Raw genomic sequence first — 16,544 nt, forward strand, 5'->3', positions numbered from 1 at the left:
GGAGCCAATCAAAAGAGGGGTTGGGCCTCTGTTACCAAGGATAACCAATAACCAGCAGAAATTTAGGTGATGGAATAACTTGGAATTGGATTATCTCATGGTGAAGAGCCCCTACAGCCATGGACAATGGAACTGTCTCATGAGTCATATGGGCAGGCTGTAGAGGTCTCCCATCAAGGGCCTCAATGGCAAGTGGAGTGCCATGCAGCTGCAGCCGAATAAAGTGTTTTGATACAATGGCAGCATCAATGAACAGGCCTGCAGCCCCAGAGTCAAGCCTGTATCTCAACGGGCTTCTCAGCTCAAGAAAGGGTGACCGAAATCAGGGGCTTATCCTTCTGGATAACTGGGGATGAAACAACGCCACCTAAGGTCTATCCGTGACAGGACCTCAAGGTTCGGGCGTTCCCTGGACGGGTAGGACAAGACTTCAAAAAGCCACCTTCACTGCCGGAGACAAACTTACAGGACACTTCCGCAAGAGCCCCATCAGAGAGAGTCTTTCTCTGAGTCCGGAGATAATGATTTAGTAGCTAATCAAATGTTGGACCAGTCATTGTTGTTAAATATTCGACCCAAATCCTGTGCCCATTTAACAGAATATGATGGAAGTACCTCATTGGGGGTAGTGATAAGGGATTGGTACACATATGAAATTAAACCTTTAACATGTGGGTCACTTATATAAAATGTTCAAATTTAGACATCTGACTAAGTGCTAAACTTGACCCAATAAGAGGCATATAGAAATTCTTAATTTGTAGATATCGAAATATCTCATTGTTATAGCATAGGGAATGTTTGTAAAGTATTTGAGGATAATAGCTTATAGAATCTAGTCAGATTAGTAGAAGACCATGCTGAAAAAGATTTCGGAAATGTCCATGCAGGATAAAAAGCTGGATTCCCTAGAAAGGAAAGAAGTGGATTATGTACTGGTTGTAATTTATATGAACTACCAAATCTATCCCAGATAACCAATGAATGTTTTTTTATAGGCTTAGTCAGATGCGATCTGTCCTTTGGCTGAATCCATAGCAGATTGGCCACTGATATGGGGTCACAATTAATGGCATCAATAGATACCCATAAAGGTATGTCTTCTGTTGAATGATATTTAGGGAGTATCAATAGTTGAGCTGCAAAGTATCAAGAAGCGAAGTTAGGTAGCCCCAAGCCTCCACTAGTTTTACTAAGATATAAAGTGGATTTAGGTATACAGGGTTTAATATTCTTCCAAATAAAAGACATAGTTCTACGCTGTGTGAGTCGTAAAAAATATGAAGGTATGGAAACGGGAAGTACCATATATAAATATAAAAACTTTGGCAGTATTGACATTTTTATTGCATTAATCTGACCCATCCATGATAATGGTAATGCGGACCATTGCTTTAATAAGCCTGTAACTTGCTTCAGCAGGGGTAAATAATTAGCTGCAAAAATATCAGAAAGTGAGGATGTAAGGTGTACACCTAAATATGGTAATTGGCGATCAACCCAATTGAAATGTAGAGAGGATTGAGCCTGTAATAGGTCAGAGTGTTTTATAGAAATATTCAATGCATTTGATTTGGTGGGGTTTACAAAGAGACCGGAAATATGTGAAAACGTATCTAATATTTGCAGAAGAATTGGGGCAGAAATGTGGGGATGAGATAGATAAATAAGTATGTCATCCGCATAAAGACACAGTTTATGGTGATGCCCACCTCGTTCAATACCTTTGATATCTGGGTTGGATCTAATTAATTGTGCCAAAGGTTCCATAAGTATAGCAAAAAAGTAGTGGGGATAAGGGACAACCCTGTCTTGTGCCTCTTCTGATGTCTATTATTGCTGATTTATAACCTGCATATTTAATATACGCCCTGGGATTGTTATAGAGGGAAGAGATCCAAGTCAGGAAATTATTACCAAAACCCCATTTTTTTTTTAGTAAATTGCATATAAGGCCAGGTGCCTGAGTCAAAAGCATTACTGATATCCAAAGATAGAAGGCAAGTTGGGATACGTCTGTTTTTAGCGGCTTGATTAAGTAATAGTGTTCTTCTAATATTGTCTCCTGCCTGTCTCTTGGGTATAAAACCCATTTGGTCTTGATGAATTAGGTGACCTATAAAATTATTCAAGCGAGACACAAGGACCTTAGCTAGTATTTTAATGTCTAAGTTACGGAGAGAAATGGGACGATAATTAGACCAGATAGTTAAATCTGATCGTGGTTTAGGTAACATAACTATAATAGAAGATAATGACTCAGGCTGAAATAAATGACCCGACAGAAGGGAGTTGAAGGCTCTGGTTAAGATTGGTGTTAAAATGTGCTCAAAGTTTTTATAATACGATGCAGAGTAGCCATCGGGGCCAGGCCTTTTATGTCATTTTAGTCCCTTTATAGCAGTCTGAACTTCATTAGTAGTAATAGGGCTTTCTAGTCTCTCTCTTTGTTCAATATCAAGAGTAGGGAGATTAATATTAGAAAATAGCCTGTCCACACTGGCCTGACTGAAATCAGTAGCAGGGGAGTAAATTTAGCCAATTTGGAACGAAACACCTCTAAAATTTTGACTGGATTACTGGTATATGAATCACGGGACATTTTCAATCTTATGGGGGATCTGATTTGATTCATTGATCTTAAACTTCTGGCCATAAGGGAGTCTGATTTATTAGCTTTGAGGTATTGTGTATGTTGGCGTTTACGGAGGAGTTTATCTGCTGAATCCATTAAAAATAGATCTAAATCTAAACGGGCTTTATCTAATTTAGCATTATTAATGGAATTCGGGGAAGATTGAAACATATCATGACAGGAAGTGAAGTTAGCTTCCAGCTTTGTAAACATGAGTTTACGTTCTTTTTTAAGCTTTGTAGCTAGTTGTATCAACTTACCCCGAACAATGGTTTTATGGGCTTCCCACAATGTCAAGTCGGAAGTGTCACCAGTATCATTAAATGAAAGATAGTCATTAATCTCTTTTTCTATCGTCTGTCGATGTAGAGGGTTGGCTAATGTAGAGTCGTTTATGCACCAGGTGGTATCACGTGATCTGGGTATTATAGAAGCAATAGTTGTGAATACGGCACAATGGTCGGACCATGTGAACGGGATAATATTAGATGATAGAATTTCATGCAGCATACTAGAAGGGACCAGAATATGATCAATACGGGAGAAAGATTTATGTGGGTAGGAGTAATATGTAAAACGTCTACTAGTCGGATTGGTTTCACACCATGTATCAACCAGATTATGTTTGGCAAGTAAATGTTGAAGATTAAGCTTACTAGAGCTAGTGATAGGGGCTGGGGGAGACTTATCTAGAAAAGGAAATACCATCGTATTCGAGTCACCTCATAGGACTACAGTACCAAATTTATGTGTCTCAACCACTTGAAAAAGATGGGATAAAAAAGATTCTGTTTTTTTATTTGGAGCATAATATTAAACAATTGTAATAGCTATATCTGCTATGTATCCAGTAAGGAGTATATATCTACCTTCGGGATCATTTAGTTGTGTTAAGAGGTTGAATGACATGGAACAGTGAAATCCAATAAGAGTTCCGCGTTGTTTAACCGTGGTAGAAGCGGTAAAAAATTGCGGCTATGAGGAGGAAAGAAATTTAGGGGCAGCTTTGTCAATAAAATGGGTTTCCTGCAAACAAATTATATGTGCCTTCTTGGCCGAGAAAGATCTCATTGCTTTTGTTCGTTTGTGTGGGATATTAAATCCTTGTACATTAAGAGATAAAATATTTATGAGGGCCATAAAAAGTCTAAGTAAACTAGCTCATAATAAGAAAAATGACTTGAACTTAGAATACAGGTCACCACCTCGAGAGAAAAAAGAAGAGAAGAAAGAATAGAATAAAGAAGAACATAGCTTGGTAGAATAACCCTAATATGAAAAAACTGTGAGTTAATGCGATAAGAAATCACTAGGGTATGAGAGCAACTCCTGGGAGTAAACAAAGGACTCGCAGGGGCTTCACAGCCATCATCAGAGTCTCGCATAATAAAAGCAAGGGTCTGAGGATGGCAAAAGGGCAGCAAGTAGTTCCTAAAGTGACGAACCACATGAACTATACAAAAAGCATCTATACTATCATAATAATAACTGTATATATATTATCCAAAAAAAAGGGGGGGGGGGGTGTTGGAAAACTATCAAGACCATAACCTCAGGAAATGACCACATAAGTATCTTTGACTGATATGAGAGAGGGAGACAAATGAAGAAAAAAAAAAGGGGGGGGGGGAATTTAAGTAAATAAGCAGTAAAAAAAAATAAAAGTTTTATATAGAAGAGGGCCAACAAAGAATTGTAAGCCAAAGTGCAATAAAGTTGCAAGAATTAGTAACTTAAAAATTAAGTTGTTTCAGAAAAAGAGGAAATGTATCAAAGAGGAGAAAAAAAATATATATTTTAAACTCAGTCCATAGTCTTCAGTATTAGGAGGCTGATGTTCAAATCGACCAAGTTTATGCTGATTATGGCAAGAAGGAGTAGATGACTTAGAGCTGGTTGCAGTGTTTTGTTGAGGGGACCTGGAGGCTGATCCTCTGCGGGATTGGTCTTTAATTGTGGTTTGATCTGCAAGACCTAATTCGACCAAGGCTGACTGAAAGTCCTCTGAAGAGCGACATACATATCTGGTTTCCAGATGTGTGAATTTGAGAGAGAAAGGAAACCCCCAATGATAAGTGATCTGGTGCTCTTGAAGAATTTGGAGCTGTGGTTTAAGAGCTCACCTTTTAGCCACTGTAATAGGAGATAAATCTGAGAAGAGTTGGTATACTTGTCCTTGGAACATTAGGGAACCCTTTTCTCTCGCTGCTGCCAACAATTGTTCTTTTTTACGAAAATAGTGCAGCTTGGCAATTATGTCCCTGGGAGGGCCATTAGGTTTACGTGGCGCTAACGCTCTATGCACTCTGTCCATTTCTAATCTCTCCACAGGGATACCAGGGTGCAATTCCTGAAATAAAGCAATCATAGTGGCATAGTGCTGTGAAGAATGAGGCTGTGAGGAGACTGCCGCCGCCATCTTGGAAGACGGCTGAGGTAATTTCTCTTTGCTTATTCCGCTTTTAAATTTAGCTTTTGTACCCTTTAAAACAATACTTATATGTGCCTGAGTCTTTGTAGTGGGTTTTTCTCTCGTTTTGTGAAGAATTAGGGACTTCTGCGACCTGTAGTCCTCCGGCGCGTTCGTCAAAGGAGCTGTCAGGGAGTGATTAGACCAGACTGTGTGGACTGCACAGAGGGAACCCAAACGCATGTGAATGAAATAACAACGTGTTTATTATAAATAAAAAGGAAAATGAAAACAAACAGTGCACTACCAACCACAACAAGTAATATATATATATAATAAATGGGAACTACCAGTGACGTGAACGAAAGCCAGGCCGAGGTCAAACACCGGGGAAACAGTAGAAGTTTAAGGACGGATGGATGGGCTGCAGAGCAGGGATCAAGGTAGCAGGAGACAAGAGGGACGGGTCCAGGATGGGTTAAGAATCAGGAAGGGACAGGTCAGGTAAATACAAAGTCCAGGTTCAGGTTCAGGTCCAAAGGTTCAGGTCCAAAGGTTCAAGTCCAAAGGTTCAGGTTACATGGAGAGAGTGTGATACTGAGACAAGCATGTTAGGGCTTGCTAGGTATTTATAAGACTACTGATTACCCTCACGTAACAGCTGATCGCTGCAGGTGCTGTCTGCTCCACACTGCCGGAGTACACCCGTTGGTGAGCGCTGGTACTACAGTCCAGGGATCCAATAGTGCCACCAGGAGGTATGTCCTCTTATTACAGGCCCTGGGTGTTAGAAGACACCCGCTGGTGGACACTGGTACTGCAATCCAAGAGATCAACAGCGCCACCAACGGGTGGACCATTTCATGACAGTACCCCCCCTCAAAGGAGCGGCCTCCGGACGCTCCAGCTAGGTGTAATTGTCCACAGTTAATGGCCTCAAACCACATCATGGATGAGGGCACGTCAAGCTGGGTACAGGGCACATCAGGGCAGACAGCAGGCAAAGGCTCTGGGTCTTTGAGCTGGGCAGCAATCTCTGGGTCCTTAGGCCGAACAGCAAGTACTGCAAGGGCAAGCTGGATTACAGGCACTGGCTCAGCAAGCTGAGTAATGGGCCCCGGCCCAGCAGGCTGGGTGATGGGCCCCAGCTCAGCGAGCTGGACACCAGGCACTGGTCCGGCAAGCCAAATAACGGGCACAAGCTTAACAGGCCAATTAATGGACACTGATTCCGAAGACTGGGTAGCGGGCCCCGACTCCGCAGACTGGGTAGCGGGCCCCGACTCCGCAGACTGGGTAGCGGGCCCCGACTCCGCAGACTGGGTAGCGGGCCCCGACTCCGCAGACTGGGTAGCGGGCCCCGACTCCGCAGACTGGGTAGCGGGCCCCGACTCCGCAGACTGGGTAGCGGGCCCCGACTCCGCAGACTGGGTAGCAGAGACATCCGGCTGGGTAGCAGAGACATCCGGCTGGGTAGCAGAGACATCCGGCTGGGTAGCAGAGACATCCGGCTGGGAAACTGAAACATCCGGCTGGGAAACTGAAACATCCGGCTGGGAAACTGAAACATCCGGCTGGGAAACTGAAACATCCGGCTGGGAAACTGAAACATCCGGCTGGGAAACTGGAACATCCGGCTGGGAAACTGGAACAACCGGCTGGGAAACTGGAACATCCGAAACTGGAACATCCGAAACTGGAACATCCGAAACTGGAACATCCGAAACTGGAACATCCGGCTGGGAAACTGGAACATCCGAAACTGGAACAACCGGCTGGGAAACTGGAACAACCGAAACTGGAGCATCCGGCTGGGAAACTGGAACAACAGGCTGGGAAACTGGAACAACAGGCTGGGAAACTGGAACAACAGGCTGGGAAACTGGAACAACAGGCTGGGAAACTGGAACAACAGGCTGGGAAACTGGAACAACAGGCTGGGAAACTGGAACAACAGGCTGGGGAACTGGAACTCCAGGCTGGGGAACTGGAACTCCAGGCTGGGGAACTGGAACTCCAGGCTGGGGAACTGGAACTCCAGGCTGGGGAACTGGAACTCCAGGCTGGGGAACTGGAACCCCAGGCTGGGGAACTGGAACCCCAGGCTAGGGAACTGGAACCCCAGGCTAGGGAACTGGAACATCTGGCTGGCAAGCTGGAACGACAGGCTGGCAAGCTGGAACGACAGGCTGGCAAGCTGGAACGACAGGCTGGCAAGCTGGAACGACAGGCTGGCAAGCTGGAACGACAGGCTGGCAAGCTGGAACGACAGGCTGGCAAGCTGGAACGACAGACTGGCAAGCTGGAACGACAGACTGGCAAGCTGGAACAACAGGCTGGCAAGCTGGAACAACAGGCTGGCAAGCTGGAACAACAGGCTGGCAAGCTGGAACATCTGACTGGCAAGCTGGAACATCTGACTGGCAAGCTGGAACATCTGACTGGCAAGCTGGAACATCTGACTGGCAAGCTGGAACATCTGGCTGGCAAGCTGGAACATCAGGCTGGCAAGCTGGAACAACAGGCTGGCAAGCTGGAACAACAGGCTGGCAAGCTGGAACAACAGGCTTAGGTGGGCCACCGGATACAACTGGCATGCATGCAGGCTGGACCGGGTTGGTAGGTGCGGAGGCGGGTTGGGTTACTGGCAGGATTGTGCGGGTCGGAAAGAATTTTCGTTTCTTTTTTGACTTAGCCGCTGCAGCTTTGTATGTAGGTGCAGGGCTGTGAGAAAACAAAGTGTCTGGGCAAAAGGAAGACCAAGGAACAGTGGCAGGAGGAGGGGTTTGTGGGACTGTTACAGGTGGAGAAGAGGCAGGTGGGTTGCAGGCAGGATAGGTGCTACACTTGGTGACATGATAGTAGTATTTGGTAGGAAGTGGAGTAGACTGGGTTGTAACTGAGGTTGCCATAGGCAATGGGGAGATAGATACTTGGGAAGGCAGGTGGTTAATAACAGGGCTGGAAGGTTGTGGCTTAGCTAAATGCAGGAGATCTGACCATGCCTGTAGCACAGGTTGAACAAACACTGATTCACACACAGCCTGACTAACCAGAGATTGCACTGAATGGATGCAATCAGACAACACCTGCTGTGGACAAGAGGAATAACATTCCATGAAATAGGCTGGATCATCCTCTAATAACCATACCAAAGATACAACTTGGCCCAAATTGAAGGGGGGAGAAAAATCACCACTTACTTTGGAATTACATGTCAGGGCTAGCTCTGCACATAATTGGATTAAGGGCGGAACATCCCCAAATGACATGTAGCCCTGATCCACCAGGGAATGAGCTGATCGGATGGTCTCCATCAGCCGGTCACTAGACCACCTTTTTAGAAGCTGGCGACAATATTCACCATCCTCTTTTGCCAGCAGAGAATAATACATTATTTCATTGAAATCCATATTGGCAGACTAACAGGTCAGGATGGTTCCTCAATGCAGCCACGTCTGGTCAGGGATGGTCTCAGTATACTGTCAGGGAGTGATTAGACCAGACTGTGTGGACTGCACAGAGGGAACCCAAACGCGTGTGAATGAAATAACGTGTTTATTATAAATAAAAAGGAAAATGAAAACAAACAGTGCACTACCAACCACAACAATTAATATATATATAATAAATGGGAACTACCAGTGACGTGAACGAAAGCCAGGCCGAGGTCAAACACCGGGGAAACAGTAGAAGTTTAAGGACGGATGGATGGGCTGCAGAGCAGGGATCAAGGTAGCAGGAGACAAGAGGGACGGGTCCAGGATGGGTTAAGAATCAGGAAGGGACAGGTCAGGTAAATACAAAGTCCAGGTTCAGGTCCAAAGGTTCAGGTCCAAAGGTTCAGGTCCAAAGGTTCAGGTCCAAAGGTTCAGGTCCAAAGGTTCAGGTTACATGGAGAGAGTGTGATACTGAGACAAGCATGTTAGGGCTTGCTAGGTATTTATAAGACTACTGATTACCCTCACGTAACAGCTGATCGCTGCAGGTGCTGTCTGCTCCACACTGCCGGAGTACACCCGTTGGTGAGCGCTGGTACTACAGTCCAGGGATCCAATAGTGCCACCAGGAGGTATGTCCTCTTATTACAGGCCCTGGGTGTTAGAAGACACCCGCTGGTGGACACTGGTACTGCAATCCAAGAGATCAACAGCGCCACCAACGGGTGGACCATTTCATGACAGGAGCGGAGCTCTAAGCTGGCATTACCGTCCTCCTAGGCATCCACACATGCGCCTCGATTGTGTGAATTTTTATTATTTTCTGTTCATGTTCATAATTATGTGCATTTTACAATTATAGATTAAGGTTACATATTTGGAATCCTCTAGCCTACTGTCCCCAAAAAAGACTCTCACTCTATATGTTGAAACACGGTGGACTCTTCCTGTGTCCTTGAAAGTGGATTTGGGCCATTCCAGTAGCTGGTTTCATGCTGTTCTTATCATATTGTGTTTGATTTTATCCTTTCTTTTTATCATGTGTTTAATGTTTCAATGAATTTATACTTTTATGATTTAAAGTGGTTGTAAACCCTTACAAACCACTTTGACCTACAGGTAAGCCTAGAATAAGCCTTACCTGTAGGTCCAAGAAATATCTCCTAAACCTATACGGTTTAGGAGATATTTACCCAAAGACAGCCACCGCTGTCTGCGGCGCATGCGCCGTAGACAGGGGCGTGCAGGCGCACTGGGCAGGCCGCAGATCGTGGCGATATACCGTGAGTGTCGGCTCCCGTGCACATGGGCGGGAATGACATAATCCCTGCTCTGGTGAATCACAGCGCCGGAGCAGCGAGACCCACCAAGAAGATGGATGCTCAGAACTACAGGGGACAGCGGTGACTTCGCTGGCTCCTGTGTCAGGTAAGTGACACATAATGGACTACTATGCGATGCATAGTAGTCCATTATGCTTTACCTTTGCAGGGAGTCAAGTTTTTCACTTTATGTTCCAGGGATGTGGACCCAACCAGTACATCCAGCTAGTTGGATCTATAGAATCTCCTTATGGATTTTATTATATGACCATAAGCTCCGTAGTACAGACATAAGCCGAGTCTAAGGCGATGTGATCGCTCTTGTGGAGTGAGGCTTTTCTGGCCTAATTGCATAGGTTCTTTAGAACAGAGCTGGAGAGATGGGTTGTTCTGGAGCTTTCTGGACAACAGGGGTGAAGTGAACCACTGGGCAGCGGAGTGGAGCATTCATTCCAGATCTCGCTCCTGGAAACGGACATCGATTTGGATGCTAAGGGTGATCAAGCCTTCTAGGGTGGTGGGTATAGTTCTGCCAGCTAATTCATCCTTAATATGATCCGCTAGACCTTGCCAAAAAGTTGCAGTAAGGGGCTCATTATTCTATGCAAGTTCTGAAGCCAAGGTGCAAAACTGAACTGCATATTGACCAACAGTAATGTTTCCTTGACAAAGTGGAAGAAGAGCTCCAGAAGTTGATCAGGCCCTGCCAGGGACATCAAAGGTTTTACAGAAATCTTGTAGGAAGGCAGAAAGACTGAAAACAGTAGGATCTTGACATTGCCATAGTGGCGAGGCCCAAGCCAGAGCCTCTCCCGAAAGGAGTGAAATCATGTACGCCACCTTGGAATGATCAGTAGGAAAATAATGGCCCGTTAGCACAAATTTGATTGAGCACTGATTGATGAAGCCCCAACAAGCTTTAGGATCACCAGAGAAGCGAGGCAGCAGAAGCAGATGGAGATTTGAAAGACTGCCCTCAGCTGGATGGGCTGCGAGAGCTGGAGCAACAGGGGCTGAAACAGAAGCCAGAACAGAGGGTGAGGTAGTGGGCACAACCTGCAGCTGATCAAAATGAGAGGAAAGTTCTTGCAGACACTGCATAATCAAATTCTTGATAGGCCTGCTGGACGTCAATTCTCCGCGCCAAACACTGAAGTTGTTCCAAAAGAGGCTGCAGTGTCTCTGAGGAGCTCATGGCCTAAGAAAACTGTCAGGAGCCTGTGGTATTGAGCTTTTGAAGATTGCAAACTCAGGGTTCCCTAGGGCACCATGTTTAAGCCCCAGTCTGCTTCACCAGAGCTCCTGATGGTGGGGTTGGGCTGTGCAGCAAGCTGGAACCAGGTCGCGGCTCCCAAGTATGCTTAGTACAACAACTACTGGACACCCATAAACTCTCAGACTCAGTACAATCTGGTTTCCGCCCTGGCCAAGGGACAGAAACTGCACTCCTCAAAATCTGGGATGACACCCTTGAAGCAGCAGATGAAGGAGAATCGTGTCTCCTGGTGCTGCTGGACCTCAGTGCAGCGTTCGATACAGTAGACCACAAAACCCTGCTAACTCCTCTCACAGAAGTAGCAGGAGTTGCAGACTCAGACTTACCCTTCCTAGATCACCAACAAAATGACCAATACCAGGCACTGGAAAATTGTCTCTCATTGATCGACTCCTGTTCCTCCATGAAACCAAAACAAAAACCCTGGCACGATGTCCACACCACTCACCATCCTTGGACAACCCATCACCCCCAGCACTAAAGTCAAAAGCCTCAGAGTCACCTTTACTCAAACATGACGATGGATGCACAAATAGGATCAGTAGTCAGCGGATCCCACTACCTTCTTCACCTACTGTGTAGACTCATCCCCTTCATCCCGGAAGGAGAAACAGCAGCAGTAGTTGGAACAATCATCAATTCCCAACTCGGCTATGCAAATTCCCTCTACCTAGGACTTCCAAAATACCAAATTTCATGCCTACAAACTGTCCAGAAAACAGCAGCCAGACTGTTAACTGGAAAAAAACAATGGGAATCAATCACCCCGTCCCTGAGGACCCTCCATTGGCTAGCCGTGAAGGATCAAGTTACATTCAAGACCCTCTGCCTCACTCATAAATGTACACAAGGAAAAGCCCATCAATAAGTCTGCGACAAAGTAAAGCACTACACCACAGGTCGCACTCTCCGGTCAACTAACCAGAACCTCCTCCATATCCCCAAGACTCGTTATAAATTAAAAGGCGAACGAAGGCTCACAGTCAAAGGACTACGGCTATGGAATGCTCTACCCACGGACATCTGCTCGGAAGAATACTATCTGGCCTTCAGGAAGAAGCTCAAGACCCATCTCTTCTGAAAACCCAGACAGACACTGGCCGCAAAAGCGCCTTGAGGCGATTTAGTTTGCATATCTACTTCCCACCCGGCCAATGTACATATACGGCCTGGTGGGAGCCGCCTCCTTCTGACTGGACATTCAGGAACGTCCTTCAGAAGGAGGGGATCGTGTACACGTGTGCCCGCGCAGCGGCGCGATCCCGATGCACTCGTGTCACCCGGATATGGCGCATCTTGGATCGGCAGGAGGGCTCTGTGATTGGCCCTCCTGATCACATGACGGCCGTGTCCAATCACAGCCGTCATGTGATCAAAACAAACAGCCGGTTGCTAGGCAATCGACTCTCCTCTCCTCACACGGAAGTCGTCGCTGAGGAGAGGAGAGCAGATTGCTGCAGCCGGCTGGTGATCAGTGAGTATGAGCTGTTTTTACAGCTTTTTACTCACTGATTACTAGTCTAGTGTAAACCTACAGTGTAAACACACACGTCCCCAAAATACACATGTCCCCACACATGTCCCCAAAACACACATGTCCCCAAATAATAAAAAAACATGTCCCCCACATATGTCCCACTAAAACCACATGTCCCAATGATTATTTGCACACATATGTACGTGATCACCTGCACACATATGTACATGATCATTTGCGTACATATGTCCGTGATCACACAAACCAATTATTATACACTTAACGGAAATTTTTTTTACTAAAAACATGTAGCAGAATATATTTTGGCTTAAATTTATGACAAAATTTGATTTGATTGGATTTCTTTTAAAATAGAAAAAAGAAAATATCGTTTTTTTTTCCAAATTTCTGCTTTTTTTGCGCTTATATCGTAAAAAATAAAAAACGGAGTCGTGAATAAATACCACCAAAATAAAGCTCTATTTGTGCGAACAAAATTATAAAAATTGAATTTGGGTACAGTGTAGCATGACCGCGCAATTGTCATTGAAATTGCGAGAGCGCTGAAAGCTGAAAATTGGGCTGGGAAGGAAGGGGGTGGATATTGTAGTGGATATGTAGCGCTATACAAGTTATTCATTTATTCATTCTAGCTGAGGATGCAGAGACCATCGCGTGTGCAGAGTATAAGCAGCAGGCAAAAGAGAATCCAGAATACAAGCCGAGATCAGGGCAGGCAGCGAACAAGCACAGATGGTAAACGAAGCTGGGGGCGGTACACAGGTAGTCAGACACAGTATGGACTAGAGGTATGCAAATGGGAGCTCAGAAAATTATGAAGTTGCTCAGGCAATGTGGGTTACACTGAGCATATCTTATATAGACAAGCAAACTAGGAGGCAGTGATGGAAGAGAAGGAAATAAAGGCCCACAGAATAGCAGACGATGCCCATAGGTGAGAACAGCTAAGCCACACATGTGAAAGTAATCAGGTAGAGAAACACTGCAGCAAGGACATAAGAACACACAAGCTGGAAACTGTAGGCTAACTTGTGACATACCGGCAGCCAAGCTAAAGCTTGGGATAGATGATTTCAAATTTGGCCAGTTAAGTAGGGACCATCTGAAATTCAATCTGTGTATGACCATCCCTGTTTAACAACTGCTATTAAATGTTAGAAACCCTTTTTTGATCAGGAGATACAGCCAATTCTGACAACAACAGGAGCAGCTATCATAATATAATGTCCTGGTGGGGGGGGGGGGGCTTGTTTTTTTCATTTCATTTTCAATTTATTCAACACTTACCCTGTACAGGGGAACTCATCTACATAAGAACGTTCAAATAAATTATAAATTCTAACAGGAATGGGATAGAAGATCCCTCCTAGCATAATGTCTTTGGGTTTTTGAGCCACAGCATGTTCGTTGGAACGACCGGAAAATGCAAATCCCAAGAGAGAAGAAAGGGTGATTATGGGAGATATATAGCAAAACATGCTTGCGGTGTGTTCTTAGATCAAATTCTCTGTGCTCTGACTAATTAAGCCATGTTGCCCGTCTGCTCACATTTCATAGGATAGTTCTGGAACTTTTCCATAAGGGAGTGTCCAGGATACAATATCATTTCATAATTGCAAAGCTTAAAAAACAAACTTGTTCCATTAGTGATTTAGGTTAATTCATGTCCATCAAGTTCATTCATTTTTATGCTCAATTTTTTTCAAGAGCAAGGTAAAACAAATCCCCTGAGGCATCTGGAGATAGTGTTATTTTTGATAATGAAGAAACACCCTGATATTGAGGTGGTTACTGTGCATTTTGCCTTAAGGCTGGGTTCACACCGCTGCGGGGGGAGAACCGGATGTGATTCGCACAGCAAATCACATCCGATCTCCGTAGCGCTGCGAGTTCAGCCATACAGATAGTATGGCTGAACTCGCAGCGGTCCCGCAGCAAACTCGCACGGGACCCTTTTTTGGGTCCGCAACGGAATCGGATCGCATGGGGGTTCACACCATGCGATCCGATTCCTGTGCGAGTCGGCAGATCGCACTGCGATATGCCGACGGATCTGGGGGTGTCATTAACATAACATTGACACTCCCAGCCGTCCGCATAGGGCAGTGTGAACTGCCGGCGGGAGGTATGCGATGCGGGAAAACGCCGAGGATTCGCGGCGTTCCCGCATCGCAGCAATGTGAACCTAGCCTAAAGTCAACCACAGAAATCAAGTGTAGGTCTTTTATTATTAATAGAAGTTCTCTGTAGAAGGATATAGCATTGTGTACCTTAGCGAGATGTCATTGATAAACTCTGAACACATTTATTGGTGGCCAGTGGCAATGTAATACTATCCCCCACCCCACCATCATTAGTTGTCAACCTCTCGCTCTGCAAACAATGCCACAATATTGGTGGTCAGTGGTATTTTAAACCCCTCAAAACAATCCCACGATAATCGGCGGTCAGTGGCATTTAAAAAACTCTCAACCCTCACCCTTCAATTGTTCGTTTGTCTTCTGCAGCCTTAAACTCTCCTTTTCCCCTGTGTCCTTTTGTGAGTGGAGGGAGGGGTGTTATCAATATAAACAGTACCACACTGTGTACGTTAGGGATCTCTGTAATCAGTCACTACAACTATCACACATCACAGAGCTTCTCCATTTGGAAATGGAGAAATAAGGTTAAAAATGCTATCTGAGAAATTAAGATAGAGAGTTGAGATCTGATGGCATCGACAGCTAAGCTAAAGCTGGGCATAGATGGATTCAAATTTGGCCAGTTCCGCATGGACCCTTTGAACTTCAATCCTTGTGTGGCCATCCCTGTTTGCCAAAAGCCAATGTTTACATTGACTTCTATGAAACAAGTTAGAAAACCTTTCTTGATCAGGAGCTTCAACCAATTGGCTGCAACCGCTGATCAGTGTATTTCTGGCAACAGCAGGAGCAGCTATCAGAATGCTATGCCCTGGAAGGGGGCGGTGCTCCATCCACCTTATTCATGAGGATGGAGGAATCTGTAAATTATTTATTTTTTATTCAACCTGCTGGCTAAATAAAAAAAAGATGACCCATCAAAGGCCACTAAAAGGGTGCATAGGCAACAATAGAAGTAAATATAAATTTAACATCATTGAATTAACATAAATTTGCAAGCAACTATTCAAACCTACATGCAAGTCACAATTCCTACAGTTTTTGATAAACATGGATTAAAACCAATTTCTGAATTATGTCAGAGTAAATAATTATGTTTTACTAATGTTAACGGCAAGTAAAAAAACCTGAATTCTTTGCATTTCATTTTCAATTTCTTCAGCACTTACCCAGTACAGGTGAACTCATCTACATAAGGACGATCTAATAAATTATAAACTGTATCATGAATGGGAAAGATCCCTCCAAGCATAATGTCTCCGGGTTTTCGAACCACAGCGTGTTCGTTGGAAAGGCAGGAAAATGCAAATCCAAAGAAAGAAGTAAGGGTGATTATGGGAAACATATAGTAAAACATGCTCTTAGATGCTCTGAAGAATGTGCTCTGAAGAATGAAGCCATGTTGCCTGTCTGCTCACATTTTATAGGAAACTTCTGGAATGTATCCATAAGGGAGTGTCCAGGATATAAAATTATTTCATAATTGCAAGGCATAAATAACAAACTTGTTCCATTAGTGATTTAGGTTAGTACATGTCCATCAAGTTCATTCTTTTTAAACTCAATATCTTGTGATCCAAAGTTGGATCACAATATTCCCAGACCATAAATACTTAGCCAATACATTTGTTGTAAAAAAAGTTGCTCAATCTTTTTTTTTTTTTACATTTTTTTATTAAATTTGATACTGCTAACTTGTATAGTTAGCCATTTTATGGTTTAACTATTTTTAGGGACATATTTATAAAGCAAATAAAGTAACATTCACCAAATATTCACTGTAGATAAATCAATCACTGTAATTTAAATCACATTTGCAATG

General features: G+C 44.4%; 1 protein-coding gene across 1 annotated transcript in view; it reads right to left on the reverse strand.

Moving 5' to 3' along the window:
- Window positions 1–16,079, reverse strand: part of LOC143990276 (G-protein coupled receptor family C group 6 member A-like) — a 116,407-nt gene extending 100,328 nt beyond the window's left edge. The window contains exon 1 of the mRNA XM_077490337.1: window positions 15,892–16,079. Within this exon, the coding sequence (XP_077346463.1) occupies window positions 15,892–16,079 (188 nt within the window). The remainder of the gene's footprint in view (window positions 1–15,891) is intronic.
- Between the last annotated feature and the right edge of the window lie 465 nt (window positions 16,080–16,544).

Source organism: Lithobates pipiens, unplaced genomic scaffold, assembly GCF_037356315.1.
Source record: "Lithobates pipiens isolate NorthernLeopardFrog02 unplaced genomic scaffold, aLitPip1_a1.2 Scaffold_18, whole genome shotgun sequence".
Taxonomy (NCBI): domain Eukaryota; kingdom Metazoa; phylum Chordata; class Amphibia; order Anura; family Ranidae; genus Lithobates; species Lithobates pipiens.